We start from the raw sequence: 16,280 nt of genomic DNA, 5'->3' as shown, positions 1-16,280 counted from the left end.
CTCCCCTTCTCTCGGTTGAGTGGAAAAGCCAGGGCAATAAACAAATATGGCGACACAGTGGAATCAGTGCTAGGATAGGAGTAAACACAGGCTATTATTAGAAAACAGAAAAGGGCATCAGACGAGTCCGGGAACACCAGTGAAGTCTTCCTGGAGGAGGGGACACTTGACTTAGACCTTGAAGGAGGAATAAGAACGTCATGGAAATGGAGAGGAGAGCAAATCATCCTGGAACAGAGAGCAGCTTGGGGGCGGGGGGAGGCTGAGCCCCTGAAATGGTCCCCACAGGCTTATCGTCAGGAGGAAGTGAGTTAACGCATGGAATTTGCCTAATGCTATTCAGTATAGGTGGTAAGTGTCCGACCTGTTCATTTGAACCCCTTTGCCACTCCTCCGTGGACCCCTGGAATGTGATTCATCCTCAGCCGTGCTACTTAATTTTTTTTAATGTTTATTTATTTTTGAGGAGAGAGAGAGAGAGACAGAGTGGGAGCAGAAGAGGGGCAGAGAGAGAGGGAGACCCAGAATCCGAAGTGGGCTCCAGGCTCCGAGCTGTCAGCGCAGAGCCCGACGCGGGGCTCGAACTCACGAACGGTGAGATCATGACCTGAGTGGAAGCTGGATGCTTAACCGACTGGGCTGCCCAGGCACCCCCCGCCCCCATCAGCTGTGCTACTTAGAACAGGGTGATTGGGATTTATCTGTTAATGAGACATTTGTCCCCGATGGAGACCCCCCGGGTAGGATGACAGGAGGGTCAGCGCTTCCTTGGACGTGGGACTGGCTGTTCTCCCTCCAGAGGGACCTTAGGCGTGTTAGCAGAAGCTCAAGAGAAACTCTAGGCTGACATTTTTTCCAGTGGAATATTTATGTTTAAGAGTCTTTGCACAGAGAAAACATGAGCTCAAGGAAGTGTATCGACCCCCGTGTTCACTGCAGCATTATTTACAATCCCCAAGAGGTGGAAGTAACCTAGGTGTCATCCATGAGCGCATAAAAGTTGTATATGTGACGGAGTATTATTCTGCCATCAGAAAGAGTGAACTCTTGTCATCTGTGACAACACGGACGGACCTTGGGGGACTACGCCCAAGTGAGGTAAGTCGGACAGAGGAAGCCAGATCCTGTATGATCTCACTTATGTGGAATCTAATAATAATAATGAAAACACACTGAACTCATAGCACCAGAGATCAGATTGGTGGTCGCCAGAGGTAGGGATAGGGGCGGGAGAAATGGGTGAAGGGAGTGAAAAGGTACAAACTTCTGGTCATAAAATAAGTAAGTTCTTGGGATGTGACGTCCAGCACGGCGACTATAGTTAATAGTACTGTACCGTATATTTGAAAGTTGCTGGGAGTAGATCTTAAAAGTTCTCATCACAAGAAAAAAAGAAAAACCATTCAGGGCGGCTCAGTCGGTTGAGTGTCTGACTTCAGCTCAGATTGTGATCTCGCGGTTCGTGGGTTCGAGCCCCGCGTCGGGCTCGGCGCGGAGCCTGGAGCCCGGAGCCTGTTTCCTCTTCTGCGTCTCCCTCTGCTCGCGCTCATCTCTGTCTCTCAAAAACAAATAAAACATTAAAAAAAAAAACAAAACAAGAAAAACCATTTCCAACTGTGTGTGGTGACGGATGTTAACTAGTCTTATTAAGGGTGATCATTTTGCAGTATAAACAAATACCGAATCATTCGGTTTTGCCCCTGAAACGAATACAATGTTGCGTGTCAATGATATCTCAATAATAAAAAAAGAATAGTTCTCCAGGTGCACTTCTGACGTGCTTTGCTGCCCCCCGGCATTCAAAGGGGGCATGTCCCCCCCCCGCCCCACATATCTTGCTCCTAACACTTCCCTTAGTGGTCCCTGATATCTCCCAAGACTTAGAGCATCCTGCACGTAGTAGGTACTCAAGAGACCACACAAGGAAGTAGCTCTATGACACGGGTGGGCTGCCCTATCATTTTTCCAGTCTCTTCTTTGCTGCTCAGATCCTGAGGTGTAGAGCTCCTCTCTTAGGGAGAGCGTGTTCCGTGCTGGGCGCCTCGGATGACAGTGGGGCACCCTCCTTGTCTGTCATCTTGAGCTGGGACTGACCCTAAGGGAGCTTGGAGTCAGCTCAGCCTGGGAAAAATGGTACCAGACAACCACATGCCCAGGGGCTGTTCCGTGGACACCTGGGACTGCAGCTCCCTGGGCCTCGAGGTAGAAAGGGTCTGGGCAGGCCTGTACGCCCTTGCCTTCCTGGGCTCCTGTGGCCATCAAGCCACGCACGGCCATCCTGCGTCTTCTTCCCTGAGGGCTGACAAAGCCCCGTGCGGTAGAGACAGGCAGGGCAAGGACTCTGTAGGCACAAAGCTGCGAAAGATAAGGGCAGTTGAGGGCGTGACAACAGCGTCTGCTGCCCCGTTGTCATGGCGGAACGTGACCCCTGATGGCAGGGACGGGGTTCTCCCGGGCTCTGAAACCCCAGCACCTGGCTTAGTACCTGTACCTCAGTCAACGTTCACCGCACGTGAGTGAGTGATGTCTCCTGACCGGCAGGCTCGCCGACTCTCAGAGCACCAGGCGTGTGATGCCGAGACTTCGGAAACGGCCTGGGCACCTGCTCACCTTCCCTCCACGTGGGGGGTTTGGAGTTGACTCACCTTCCCTGGCTGGCTGGCCGAGGCCTGGGGGCTCGTGCGCTGCGCCCTTTGTGGCTCCGGCTGTTGATGTGACACGGGCCGAGGTAGATTCCAGGCGGGCAGCAGAGAAGTAAAATGTGGATGGGTGTTCCGTCCTAGAGAAGGCCCTCTCCCTCTCTTTTCTTCATTTGCCTTTATTCTACGCGCTCAGTGGGGGTGTGAGCGCCTGGGGTTCACGGATATGCAGTGGGGCTGGAAGGCGGGGAAGGGCACGGGAAACAAGCCGGGGGTGGTCTCTGTCCTCACAGGGGCCACCTCTGTGCCCCCCAGTCTCCCATCACCTTTGCTCTTCTCTTTCCAGGCTCCCCCGGCCACTCCAGCTCCACGTCTATGAGCCCACTGACAGCCTTGTCCACAGGGAAGCCAATGGACAGCCACCCCAACTACACGGACACCCCCGTGAGTGCCCCACGGACTCTGAGCGCGGTGGGGACGCCCCTCAATGCCCTGGGCTCTCCATATAGAGTCATCGCCTCTGCCATGGGCCCACCCTCAGGAGCACTGGCTGCGCCTGCGGGAATCAATCTGGTTGCCCCGCCCAGCTCTCAGGTAGGTGCCTGTCCTCCCGTGGGACTTTCCAGCCACCCTGTATGGTGTCACCCGTGCCGCTCCTGGAGCCGGGCCAGCACTCGGTGGGTGCCTCCTGTGTACTTTCTGGGTCATCTCTGCAGACGTGTCTCCTGCCGGACCTTCTTTAAGGGTGTCCTCAGGCGGGGGAGCCCCCGAGAACTGATGACGCCTCGTGATGGAGGAGACGGTGGCTCAGAGGTCACCCCTGTGGCTTAATGGTTCAACCCTGGCATTGATCTCACCATTTCTGAGCGATGTTTGTCATCCTTGGGATGGACCCCATCTGTTCTTCTCAATCTAATGAGTACTTATCAAGTCACTGAAGTGCCTGGTGCTCTCTTACATGCCGTGGTGGACGTGAAACGCTCAGGACATGGTCTTTGCTCTCTAGGAGCTTATAGTTGAGAGACGAATAGGTGGGGATGACGCACGGATCAATCCAGAACATGGCAGACTGTGTTATGTACCTGTTGTCTCTGAGATAGAGGAAAAGACTGGAAACTCAGGAAGGAAGGAAGCCTCACCCAATTCCTAGTGCTTCTGCTACAACAGAGGAGAGGGGGTGTGTGCATAGTAGATGCTGCTGTAGCATGGCCAGTCGCCTCTCCTTCCTTCTAGTAGTGTCGCAGTGAGGTCGGCAACCTTCCCTTCTTGTAGTGGTCAGCTGTTGCTGCAGTGATGCTGTGTAACAAACAGTCCTCAAGTTGTCATGGTGCACAAACACACACATTTTGTGTGTGTGTGTGTGTGTGTGTGTGTGTGTGTTCCTCACTCACAAATTTATGTTGGCTGGGATGGCTCTGTTTCAGGTGGTAGGCGAGCTGGGCTAGGCTGCAGGCTGGGTACAAGTCTGCTCCTCATGTCCCAGGCTGAAGGAGCTACTTGGGGCATGCTTTTCTCGTGGTGTCTCACGGGAGCACAAAGCCAAAACCAAACCAGAAAGGTAAGGTGGAGTGTCTGCTCGCATCATACCCTCTGGTATCCCCTCGGCCTGAGAAAACTACATGGCTGACTCCCAACATTGTGGGGCAGGGAAATAGGCTGTGACTATTTTAGCGGGAGGTACACAGTGCAAAGGATGTGAAGAATTAGGAGCAATAATCCCATCCACCATGTGCTCCACTTATGGGTGTCTCAGTTTGGGGCTGGTGCCATCTTGCCCCAAACGCCAGCACATCTAGAGGCAGAATTAGTAGGTCCTGAAGCTTCCTTGGGATAAATAGTTTGGGAGAAGAGGCAGGACTCCCGTTGTGTCAGTCTTTCTACCGCAGGGAGAGCTTCAGAGACTATCCCCAGACCATCCCTTTCAAGAGGCTTCGTGTGCTCAGGGTCTGAAAGCAAAGCTGTGTGGAGTCACAGAACTCTAGAGCCAGTAACGGCTCCAGAAGGCTCTCGATTCAGGGATTTGAGAATCTGTGGAATACCTTGGGGGTCTTTGAGTGCGGGAGCCAGGGCCAGGTGCACATAGATCAGCGGGGCTGGTGGGGTCTGCAGGGAGCTGCCCCCTTCCCTTGAAGCTGTTGCAATTCAAAGACGTGAAGCTTGCACAGGCCAAGCAAAGTACTCCTGTGGGTCACATCTGGCTGGCCCTTTTCACCCCGACTTGTCATCTGATGGTTTCACCTATAGGATCTTCTTCAGAGTGTACATTTCTCCCCTATCCCAGATCTTGGCCCTTGTGGAGCTGGTAAAAGCCCAGCTGAGAACCACGAATTCTGTCTAAGCCCTCATCCCACAAATGAAGTAACAGGACTCAGTGAGCTCAAGCGACACATCCAGCATCTCCCAGCCAGTCAGCAGCAGAGCATGGGTTCAAGCCCAGGTGTCCTGACCCCCGCTGTGTGTTCATGACGCTGCATTCACCTGCTGCTGTGGTCTGTGCTGACTCAATCCGTGACCCCAAGATCTTCCGTTGGCCACCAAGGATTAAAAGATGAGTAATCCGGGCACCTGGGTGGCCCAGTTGGTTAAGTGTCCGACTCTTGATTTCAGCTCAGGTCACCATCTCGCGGTTCTTTTTTTTTTCTTTTTAAATTTTTAAAAACGTTTTATTTATTTTTGAGAAAGAGAGCGATAGAGCATGAGCAGGGGAGGGTCAGAGAGAGAGGGAGACACAGAATCTGCAGCAGGCTCCAGGCTCTGAGCTGTCAGCACAGAGCTTGATGCGGGGCTCGAACTCATGAACCGCGAGAGCATGACCCGAGCCGAGGTCGGACGCTTCACCGACTGAGCCACCCAGGCGCCCCAACCGTCTCGCGGTTCTTGAGTGCGAGCCCCACATGGGGGCTGCCCCTCCTCTGCTCACTCACTCACTCTCTGTCTCAAAATAAATAAATCAAACTTGAAAAAAATGAAAGATGACTAATCAGTGCTCCTAAGGTGTCTCTTGCGGACGTGGCACGTCATGTGGGCAAATTGCAAGGCAGTGTCTTGTGGCCTATGGTAGGCTAAGAGCAGAACCGAAGGAGCAGAAGCCAAGGACTCTGGACCTTCCCAGGTGTGTGTTCCACGAGAGGAGCGGGGTCCAGACGGCCGGGGGAAGGGCAGGTATTTATGCCAGCAGCACTGGTGACACGTAGCCTTCAGAACGTGAGACCCTGATGAGGTTGGTTTATTCACGCTCTTCCTTGTGAACGGACCCCAGGAAGGCAGGTCATAGCCAGTAGGCAAGAGACAGAAGGACACGTTGAGGCTCCGGGCTGCAAGGAAAGTCTTGCTGGGGCGTTCGTGGTCCTTCACGTAACTACTCATGGGGTCCGACTTTGCGTCTGGCGGTACTTGATGCTCTCGTAGGTTCTGGGGAAAAGCGCGGAGCAAGGTGGCTAATGTCTTCACGTTCACGGCAGTTAGACCGCAGCAGGTGAGACGGAGACGAAACAAGCGAGCGAGGTGGTTTCACATAGCAATCGTTCTATCTGCGAAGAAGTGAGGCAGGGTGAGGTGACAGACAGTGACAGGGCCTGTGGGTGGGGAGTGGGCAAGGCCCCATCCTTCAAGGCTGCTTTTAGCAACCAGGCTCCGGTCTGATTGAGCCAAACCTAGCCGACACGTTCGGCTTCACAGCCGTGTGAGTGGCAGGGACGCTCGCTATTCCTGGACCGTATGTCTGTACAGAGGGATTGGGGTTGAAAGGTCAGCTGAAAGCTTCGGTCCTGGCCAACTGGGCTGTGTGCAGAGGCCGAGGCCAAGTTTCACTCCGGGAGCTATATTAAGCTTGCCAAGCTCTGGGGGAGCTCAGCGGCCCCGGGACACTGAACGGCGTTGTGGCCTCGGGCTCCAGACACGTTTCGCCTAATTAACCAGATGACACAGGACATCTAGGACCCTCGGTGTTAGCTGCGGTGAGTTGGACTCTGAACCACCTGGATAGACTGTCTATGCATCCTGCCTTCCTCGCCCAGAATGGGTCTGAGCGGGACCCGCACGGGAAGCGTGCTCCTCCTGTGACCTGGGTCTAGGGTAAGTGCAGTTTGCGGGGGGAGGGGAGGGGGTGCTCTGGTGTGGGAGCAGCAGGGCCCTGTCTCCTGTTCCCTGCCCTGTCGTTCCGGTGCTTGACTAAGTCTTTCTGCTCTTGTGGGACTTTCATTCGTGAGGAGTAAAGAGAACTGAACAGATACTCCGGACACGGGGACTGTGTAACCTTTTGCAAACCACTTAAGCTTATATCTGTCCTCAGTTTCCTTTTCTCTTTCAGGGTAACATGCTTTATGAACATTAAAGGAGCTATGATTTATAAAGTCACTTCTTAAGTGCTCTCTGGTGGCAGTAAGGTGGCATTATTATTATTATTATTATCATTATAATTATTATTATTATACCTAGGTGATATGCACCTCAGTGATTTACATTCTACCCCTATGGGATCTTTGCTCCCAGGGTATTCTCTTGCTGAGAGGTTCTAGAAAAGTTAATTTCAATAAGCATTCATTGAACCAGGCCCTGGAAGTAAAAAAAAAAAAAAAAAAATTATAAGGATCCGTCTCTGCTGTGGGGCGCCTGGCTGGCTCAGTCAGCAGAGCGTGTGACTCTTGATCTCTGGGTTGTGAGTTTGAGCCCCACGTGGAGTGTAAAGATTACTTAAATAAATAAAACTTAAAAAAAGAAAAAGAGTCAGTCTCTGCTCTGGGGAGTATTTAAGTTGAGGGAGCAATTTCCAGAAACACCAAATATGTGGTTGGGAACATACTTATGCAGCTTTCAGACAAAATGATCAAGGCCACATTTTCCTGACTCTGTGTGTGTGTGTGTGTGTGTGTGTGTGAGAGAGAGAGAGAGAGAGAGAGAGAGAGAGAGAGAGAGAGAGAGAGATCTGTTGCCTGCACTTGGAAACAAGCCCTGAAAGTTCTTGGAAGGCCCCTACCTCTTTCTCCCCTCCTGAACCCTGCTGCTGGACCTGGGTTCTGTCCCCGATAATTCCTGCCCAGGTAGTACTTTCCTTTCAGATTTTTATAGAGAATACTCAAATAATAAAAATTATGAATGTTGGAGTTGAAACAGACCTTAAAGGCCGTCTTGTTTAATGATTAAAAAAAATTAAGCCATGAAGTCTTGTCTCCAAGAGAAAGCATGTTTGGAAGGTTAATGTGTACGTTTTCTTTCTTTAAAAAAATTTTTTTTAAAGTTTATTTATTTATTTTGAGAGAGAGAAAGCATGAATGGGGGCGGGGCAGAGAGAGGAGAGAGAAAGAGAGAATCCCAAGCAGGCTCCGCACTGTCAGTGCAAAGCCTGATGCGGGGCTCAAACTCACAAACTGTGAGATCATGACCTGAGCCGATCGTTACTGAACCGACTGAGCCCCCCAGGTGCCCCCTAATGTGCATGTTACAAACAGGTGTGGGTGAACTAGGAGCAGGAGATCTGAAGCCTTCTTGTTCACCTTCCCCGCTGCCCTGCCACGCACACTCTGACGCAGTGACCTGGTCAAGATCATGCAGTGAGGAGGGGGCTGGTCCCCACCAAACCCAGGGCTCCTCTCCCCCCGGTAGAAGGCGCAGGCTCCTTACTCCTCATGACAAGGCCCTCTTCTAGATTAAAGCAGCGCCCCATATACAGTCCGCTCCCTGGAAAAAGAGTGCCTGCCTGTGGCCTGGCAGGCCGGCCACGTCTCTGCGTTTAGTGGGATAATTTTGGCTGAAAGCAGCTCAGAAATGTGGGAGCTGATGTTCCGTGATGGCTCCGGGGCATCCAGGAAGCATTTGGTCCCTGGCCGAGTGTGCAAATGGAAGCCAGACCAGTCAAGTGTGTTTCCACCCTGTTCTCGGGGAGCAGCCAGCCGCCTGGTGAACCCCCGCTCTGAAAAGTGCTCACTTCTGCGGGGCTGCTTCTAATGGAACCAGACAGCCAGGCGGGGGACTCGGGGGGCCAGGCAGCTAATGGGTTTGCGCTCTGGCGGGTGCCTTCTAGCCCGTCTGCCCTCGCTCGGAGCCCACACAAACCCCGAGCCAGCGAAGAGGCCAGTGGGTATCAGCGCTTCTGTCCCAACCCCTCCCTTCTGCCACCTGCCCACCCCCCCCCCCCCGCCCCCATGACCCAGGAAGAGAAAGGTGGGGGGGGGCGTGGCCGGCTCCCAGCTGGGAGAGAGAGGGCTCCCCACCAAGGAGGTGGGCCAGGAGGCTCAGAGACTCAGAGTCTCCTGCCGCAGCAAGACAGACCTTGTGGTAAAGGACTGGTCTGGGAGCCCAGCGCTGGAGCTCTGGCCTGTTAGCCTGGGGAGGCTCCGCGTCTCCCCGGGCGGCTCTGACAGCCCCCGTGTCTCTCTCCTCCAGGCTTTCCTCGAGCTGCCCCCCCATTTATCTCCCCGAGGCGGAGTTTTGAGAGCGGGATTCCTCAGCCCAGAACCTCCCGTGGCTGCTCTTAATTGCTTCTCAAGATTAGATCCACTCTCCTTAGCCAGGCGGTCAGGCCTCAGGCCTCTGTCACAGCCCAGCTCCCGGCCTTGCCTCCCACCCCTGCAGCCCACAGGAACCCCTGGGCTTCCCCCAGGCCTTTGCTCTCAGAGCCTTTAGCCCGTGAGGGGCCCGTCCAAACCTGACCCACTTTTAAAGGCGGCCAAGGACTAGCTCCAATGCCACCACCTTTAGGAAGCCTTCCCAAATCTCCTCTCCGTTGTTTGGGGTCTTTCCTTCCTAAACCATCCCAACTGACTTTTAATCTTGTCAATGGCCTTGAGGCGGTACTACATCCTCCTCCTTTCGGTATCCCCACGGTTTTTCTGAACAAACACATGAATAAACCGCTCTAAGGCCTACTTCCCTCATCTGGAAAATAGAACGACCTCATAGGACTGTTGCAAGGATTAGGAGAGCAGCGAGCAGCGTGGGGAGCTTTCTATGGTGGGTGGGGCTAGCGGTGGGCGGGGCTCGTGGTGGGCGGGGCTAACAGCAGCAGTAACGGTATCTACTGTTGTGTGACCGCTTTGGGCTGGAGACAGTGAGGCTGGTTCCACCGGTCCTGGCTGTGGAAGGAGGAGGAGGCGAGTGAGCGTCTCTTGAGCCTCAGGGGATGGCGGGCTCCTCCTCATTCCCATGCCCGTTCTCCTCCGTCTGAGGATTTGGGGACAGAGCCTCCTCAGTCAGCTAGCGGGTTCTCTCTCTGGGGTCGTCTGACCTGAAATGCTTCCATTTCATGGGTGGATCTAAGTGGTTAGTATCTGTGTCACTGAGGCACTCAAGGAAAGTTGTTGCCTAGAATTTACATCGACGGAAACCCCCCTCACCTGATTTCTGAAAAATAGACACATCTAAATATGTCCCTTATCTGAAGTGATGATAATGTATTATGACAACGTTAAATAATTTTCTGACCACCCCCTGCTCACCAAGAATGGAATCATTTAACCCCATTGGTGAATGTGGCCTCATTTACTACAGGATTCCCAGCACCTAATAGACTGTTGGCTTATAATAAACACTAGAATTCTTGTCCTGATCAACCAGATTTTATGGGAATGATAAAGGCCACAATTTATGGGACCCCTAATGTGTGCCAGGCACTGTGATGGGGATTTTACATCATTATCTCATTGAATCCTCCCAGTGACTACGTAAACTAGGTCTTACTAGGCTCATTTTCCAGACAAAGAAACCGAGGGTCGAACAAGATTAGTAACTTCTTTGAAGTCACGCAGCCAATAAGGGCAGCCTGGGAGTTGGTCCCAGTTCCCTGGGACTCCCAAGCCATGTTTTTCCCACCATACCGGTGATTCCGAGCTCTGATGCACATAGCATTACCCAGGAAACCTGAAGAAAGGTCAGTACCAATGGCCATCTGACCCATTAACTCAAAATTTCTAGGTGTGGATCCGTGGCATCAGTTTTTGTTCTAAGCTCCCAGGTGTACATCCAGGGTTGAGAACCACAGTATGAGACCAAAACAAAGCCAAATACTGGCTACAAGTTCTAGATGTCCTGTCTTAGCCTTGTAAAGAGAGGGGGGAGGGGAGAGGAAGAGAGAGAGAATCCTCCCATCCCATGTGTGTTTTCACCCTTCACACAAATTAATTTTTAAAAATTCCCGGTGACTTTGACTTTGAAGCAAGGAGCTGAAGGCTGTCTTGTGTTTTCTGCATCCCATAGAGCACTTGACCCAAGCCTCTGCCCATCTCCCGTGCTCAATAAATATTTGCTTAGTGAATTGAAAAGCTGGTAAATTTAAAAGGAACCTAACTCAGGCTGTGTTGTGCTTTATGTTTTATTGATCACTCCTTCTGTCCCAAAGGCCTTGAATAGAGAAACAAATCCTACCTTTGGTTTAGTTTAGGAATTACAGTCACTTTGGTGAGGCAGTACGATTCGAAATTCACATGGACCATACAGAAGTCTGTAGTCTGTGGAACCTCTCTGAAACTTCCAGATCCTTACCAGGTGCCTCTGCTGGACATTTAAACATACTCCCTAACCACCTTTGTTTGCGTTTACTTAACTAAGCGTTTTTCCTTTTGGCACATGTTGTGACTCTTCAGTGCAAGTGTGCAGTTTTGAGGAAGGAGAGATCTTCTAGGTTAAAAAAATTTTTTTTAATGTTTATTTATATTTGAGAGTGAGAAACAGAGCATGAACGGAGGAGGGGCAGAGAGAGAGACACACACACAGAAACCAAAGCAGGCTCCAGGCTCTGAGCTGTCAGCACAGAGTCTGACGTGGGGCTTGAACCCACGAACCGTGAGATCATGACCTGAGCTGAAGTCGGACGCTTCACCGACTGAGCCACCCAGATGCCCCGAGATCTTCTAGGTTTTATATCTCCTTTCACAGTGCTTAGAATGTTGAGCTGTGCACATGGGCACTCAGAATTTCTGCTAATCGGATGACCTAGTCATGATCACTTAAGATTTCTTTGATGAATATGGAACACTTAGCGGCTTCTCGGTGATCTCCCCAGACACTGGGAGACTTGGAGGTGGTGGTGGTGGTGAGGAGCTAATGTGAACGTGTGGTAAAAGACGAGGGATAGGAGGCGCATAAAATTCATTTCTTCAGCCATCCAAACACACCGACTCCCCACCCCGGGTGCTGGGACCACGTCAGACACAGGGAGGACAAAGCACCCAGTCTCTGGCTGTACGGATTTTCCAGTTTCACAGGAAGATGGTCTGTTTCTTACATTCAAGTTCAAAACCACGAGCTGGGGCTTTCTGTCCAACTTTTTGGGTGCTACTGGAATAATTTGGGCATGTGGTTTGGCATCCTCTGTGGGTTCGTTAAGGTGACGACTACACGTATCTTCTCTTCCATTTTACTGTGAACTCTTTAAGAATGTGCATTTTTATTTTTTAAAAATTTTTCATTTTTTTAAAAGTGTGCGTTTTTAGACCTTCCCTTTGTACCCCAGCGCCTCACACGGTGTCTCCATGGTGAGTACTCAGTGAGTGTCTATAGACTGACTGAATGGATTTGCATTTTTTGCTTGGTTTTCTTGGAGTCTAAATCTTTTGCCTAAGAGCCGTAGCTCCTCTTGGAGCACTGCTGAATAGACACACAGTAGTTTTACAGAATCTAAAAACACACAGCTGGCTTGTCCTAAGTGTGTCTGAAGCGTGTCCCGGGTGGATTTCTAGCTCTGATGAAACAGACGAGTGAAATGAGTGAAGGCAGAGCACTCCGATGATGTGTTGTGATTTTCGATTTAGGTTTTGGTGTCTAGGAATGATTTGGTTCCTCTATGTCCCCTTTTCTCCCTCCCTCCCTTAAATTCATATCCCCCACGGACAGTTTTGGATACTCTGTACTTGGAAACCTCTTCTTGAAATAGAACTTGTTTTTTTTTTTCTCCCTGCAAGGATACCCCTGTTACTTTTGGTCTCAGGCGTTGGGTCTGCCCTGGCTCTGTGTTTTATTGTGTGTTTTCTCTCGCAGCTAAATGTGGTCAACAGTGTCAGCATTTCAGAGGACATCAAGCCCTTACCAGGGCTTCCTGGGATTGGAAACATGAACTACCCATCAACCAGGCCCGGATCCCTGGTTAAACACATCTGTGCCATCTGCGGGGACAGATCCTCAGGTACATGTAGAAGCGGATGTCACTCTGGGGTGTCCCACACAGTGAGGGTCTCAGAGATGGCACCTGGTCCACTAACCACCTGGCTATATTGTACCCAGTGGAAGGAAAAGGGCCTTTTTGGATGGTCCAGCTTGGGGCCCAGGTTGTAAGTTTCTGCTGCTGCGCTCATAGCCGGAAATCCGGATGAATTTAAAGTATGGTTTCGGTTTTAAGGATTGGCTTTGCAGGAAGCCCCTCCGTGGAGTTACTGTGTTGCATGTGTATCTGGAAGAGAGAAGCTGTTCTGATCAGTAGGTGTCTCTTTAATTGTTTTTATTTTATTTTATTTTTTATTTTTGTAATGTTTATGTTTATTGTTGAGAGAGAGAGAACAACAGAGCACGAGCAGGGGAGGGGCAGAGAGAGAGAGGGAGACACAGCATCCGAAGCAGGCTCCAGGCTCCGAGCTGTCAGCACAGAGCCCGACGCGGGGCTTGAACTCATGAACCGTGAGATCCTGACCTCGGCTGAAGTCGGACACTTAACTGACTGAGCCACCCAGGCGCCCCTCTTTAATTGTTTTTAAATGTTTATTTATTTATTTTTAGAGAAAGGAGGGGTAGGGGCAGAGAGAGATGAGAGAGAAAATCCTCAGCAGTCTCCTCCCTATCAACACAGAGCCAGACTTGGGGCTCGAACTCACGAACCATGAGATATGACCTGAGCCAACATCAAGAGTCAGACACTTAACCACCTGAGCCACCCAGTCACCCCCCAAGATCTTTATGTCATAAGCCTGCATGTCATATTATGCTATAGAGCTCATACACTAATTTATTCCTCCAACAAGCAGTAGCATCTAGAAAATCCATAACTCAGGTTCCTCGTCTGCTTTTCGGTGGGGCTCCCATGTCCTTGGGCCTCAATTATGGGGAAATATTAGGAAGGCTGAGGTTTTTTCCCCCATTAGATAATACATCACAAGCATAAATATTTTTATTTATTATGTATACTAACGTCTTGAACGGAGACAGAACATTTAGCTTAACTAAACACAGGAGTTGCCTTAATAAAATAAATGTAAACAAAGCCTCGGGTCAAGATTTTTCCTTTTTTTCTTTTTTCTTTTTTTTTAATATGAAATTTATTGTCAGATTGGTTTCCATACAGCACCCAGTGCTCATCCCAAAAGGTGCCCTCCTCAATGCCCGTCGCCCCCCCTCCCCCCCCCATCAACCCTCAGTTTGTTCTCAGTTTTTAAGAGTCTCTTAAGACTTTTCTAATAATGCTCTCCGGAATTAGCCATTCCAGAGAGTGCCTTCCAGAGGGAAGACACGAGGAAGGGCACATTCATCCTGCTTAGTCTCCTTCCTGGGATCAAGCCTGCCTTCTCTGCCGGTTACCCTTTTCGGTCCCCTCCCCGGGTCCAGGTGATGTGCCAGTGTCCCTGGGGGGAGAGCCCGGGGGCTCTTTTGAATGAAAGAGCCAGACAAACACAAGGACGGTCTCCGCAGCGTTCACTTTCTTTTCCTTTCTCTTGCCTTTTCCTGGGAGCAGGAAAGCACTATGGCGTGTATAGCTGTGAAGGCTGCAAAGGCTTCTTCAAGAGAACCATTCGCAAGGACCTCATGTACACGTGCCGAGATAACAAGGACTGCCTCATTGACAAGCGTCAGCGGAATCGCTGTCAGTACTGCCGCTACCAGAAATGCCTGGTGATGGGCATGAAGAGAGAAGGTGAGGCCCCCACTCCCCGGGGGGAGACCGCTTTGCGATTCCTCCGGGACCCCGGCCGGGCGCCCCCTGCCCGGGCAGCGAGCGCCCCAGAGCACAGAGAGCAGTGTCGCCTTCCCCCTCCCCCACTCACGCATCCTTGCCCTGGAGCTCGGGGCACGGTCCCCCGGTCCCCCGGCCGGACCCTCTCCCGGGCTCTTCCGAGCCCCGGGAAGCAAGTCGTCGAGTCGGTTTCAGGGTCCCGGAGCACAGCCCCACAAACGGAGCCTCAGTGCCTCTCTGGGAGGAGCGGGCCTCCCGCCTCTAATCCTCACCGGGGAAGCCCGCTGGGTGGAGTCGTCTCTCTGGGCTTTTATAACCCGGGGCCGCCACAGGTCCTCTGAGACTGGTGTATTCCGTGGTGTTGCGGGCAATCAGACTCGGCCTCCTCATGCAGAGAGACCCGCATGTGTAACTTCCATGTCTTTCCAGTTTACAGTGTGGCTTAGCTGGGCTGTATGGAATGAAAAAAAAAAAAATCTGAAAGTGCTTTCTGTTCATTTAGAAAATCGAAAAGGCTTTCTGTTAAGTAACACAACTAAATCGAATTGGGCAGTTAATTAACGCACGAACTCAGGCAAGTACAAGTGTACATGGTGAGCCTTCCTAGATTCAGAGTGAGGAAGTCTTGTCTCTGTCTGGGAACTAGGAACAAGGCATTTAGTCAGTCCCGGGAGACTCCTCATGCTTGAAGAACTTCTTTTCTCTGAGGAGAGGGGAGGCTGACTGAAAGGATCCACAAAGAGAAGGTCTTTGAGCCCCTTCTAGGAGAGAATGCCACCAAGAAGGAAAGAAATGGCAGGCCTAACACGTCTGAGGTAGACGGAGGGGGCCCTTTAGAGTAATTAATAGCCCTCATCATTCTACAGCGGAGGAAACCAGTATGGACCGAGGAGGTGAGTTTTCCAAGGTCCCAGAGGTAGGTGACGAGCCCAGAGTGGGTCTTTGTACTCCCAGATCAGAGCCCATCTGGAGTCTCCCCTCCTCCCGGGGTGCAGAGGGGTTCTGGTACGAAGATGGCCCTCACTCCGTTGTCTGACAGCAATCTCAAGGGGGCAGACCCAAACCTGGGCTCCTGATAATCTGCCCTCTTAGCCTGTTTGTTGCACAGTCCTCTCCATTTTAGGAAATAGCCAGTTTTTCAGTTGCTCAGATGAAAAACCGTTGGACTCCTCTTCCATGTGGGTGAAGAAACCTTGTCTCTCCCCCAGAATATGTCCAGAACGTCACCACATCTCATGACTTTAATGTAGCCAGCATAACCCAAGCCATTGTTACCTTCTGTATTAATCCACCCGGACTCCTAAGAACTCCCCCCTGTGTCCCTCTTTGTCTTCCTACACTCTTCAGAGCAACCAGTGAGGCTTTGAACAAGTGGGTCAGGTCAAGCCCTTTCTGCACCAGAACCCTCCAATGCCTTCCCTTCTTACTCAGAAAAAAAAAAAAAAAAAAAGCAAAACCTTGGTTATGACTTCAAGGTTGTACATGATCTGACTGCCCCATGTCTCTCTGGTCCAGCCTTGCTGGTCTCTGCTGGGCCACCAGGGAAGCTCCTTCTCAAGGAGTGTGGCACTTGCAGTCTCTCTGCTTAGAGTGCCCTCTTCCCAGGTACCTGCATGGCTCCCTTCTTCTCCACCTTCAGACCTTTACTCCACTGTCAACTGTCTAGAATTGCATCAGCCACCCAGGACACTTCCTAGTCTGTTTCCTGCAGTGGTATCACTGTCTAACATGCTTACTTATTTAGTCTACTATCTGTTTCCACCAAGGCAAGA

General features: G+C 51.3%; 1 protein-coding gene and 1 long non-coding RNA gene across 5 annotated transcripts in view; one reads left to right on the top strand and one right to left on the bottom strand.

Annotated features, from left to right (window-relative positions):
- The window catches only part of RXRG (retinoid X receptor gamma), a 44,041-nt gene that overhangs the window by 14,726 nt on the left and 13,035 nt on the right, over positions 1 to 16,280 (top strand). The window contains exons 2-4 of one of the 4 annotated variants that reach the window (XM_015061631.3): positions 2,986 to 3,233; positions 12,609 to 12,753; positions 14,290 to 14,469. In XM_015061631.3, coding sequence (XP_014917117.1) covers positions 2,986 to 3,233; positions 12,609 to 12,753; positions 14,290 to 14,469 — 573 coding nt within the window. Of the gene's footprint in view, positions 1 to 2,985; positions 3,234 to 6,239; positions 6,714 to 9,660; positions 9,897 to 12,608; positions 12,754 to 14,289; positions 14,470 to 16,280 lie in introns of those variants that run through there. The other 3 variants (XM_015061634.3, XM_015061632.3, XM_015061635.3) reach the window with 3 other exon arrangements.
- LOC113603948 (uncharacterized) lies at positions 3,281 to 8,729 on the bottom strand. The gene is made up of 3 exons (XR_003425757.2): positions 8,259 to 8,729; positions 7,088 to 7,193; positions 3,281 to 6,169 (listed from the first exon to the last, which is right to left on the bottom strand). It is a non-coding gene; the product is annotated as an uncharacterized LOC113603948 (long non-coding RNA).

This window comes from Acinonyx jubatus, chromosome E4 (genome assembly GCF_027475565.1).
Source record: "Acinonyx jubatus isolate Ajub_Pintada_27869175 chromosome E4, VMU_Ajub_asm_v1.0, whole genome shotgun sequence".
Classification (NCBI taxonomy): Eukaryota; Metazoa; Chordata; class Mammalia; order Carnivora; family Felidae; genus Acinonyx; species Acinonyx jubatus.
The sequence above is the reverse complement of the archived record's forward strand: the minus strand, read 5'-3'. Positions and strand labels throughout refer to the sequence as shown.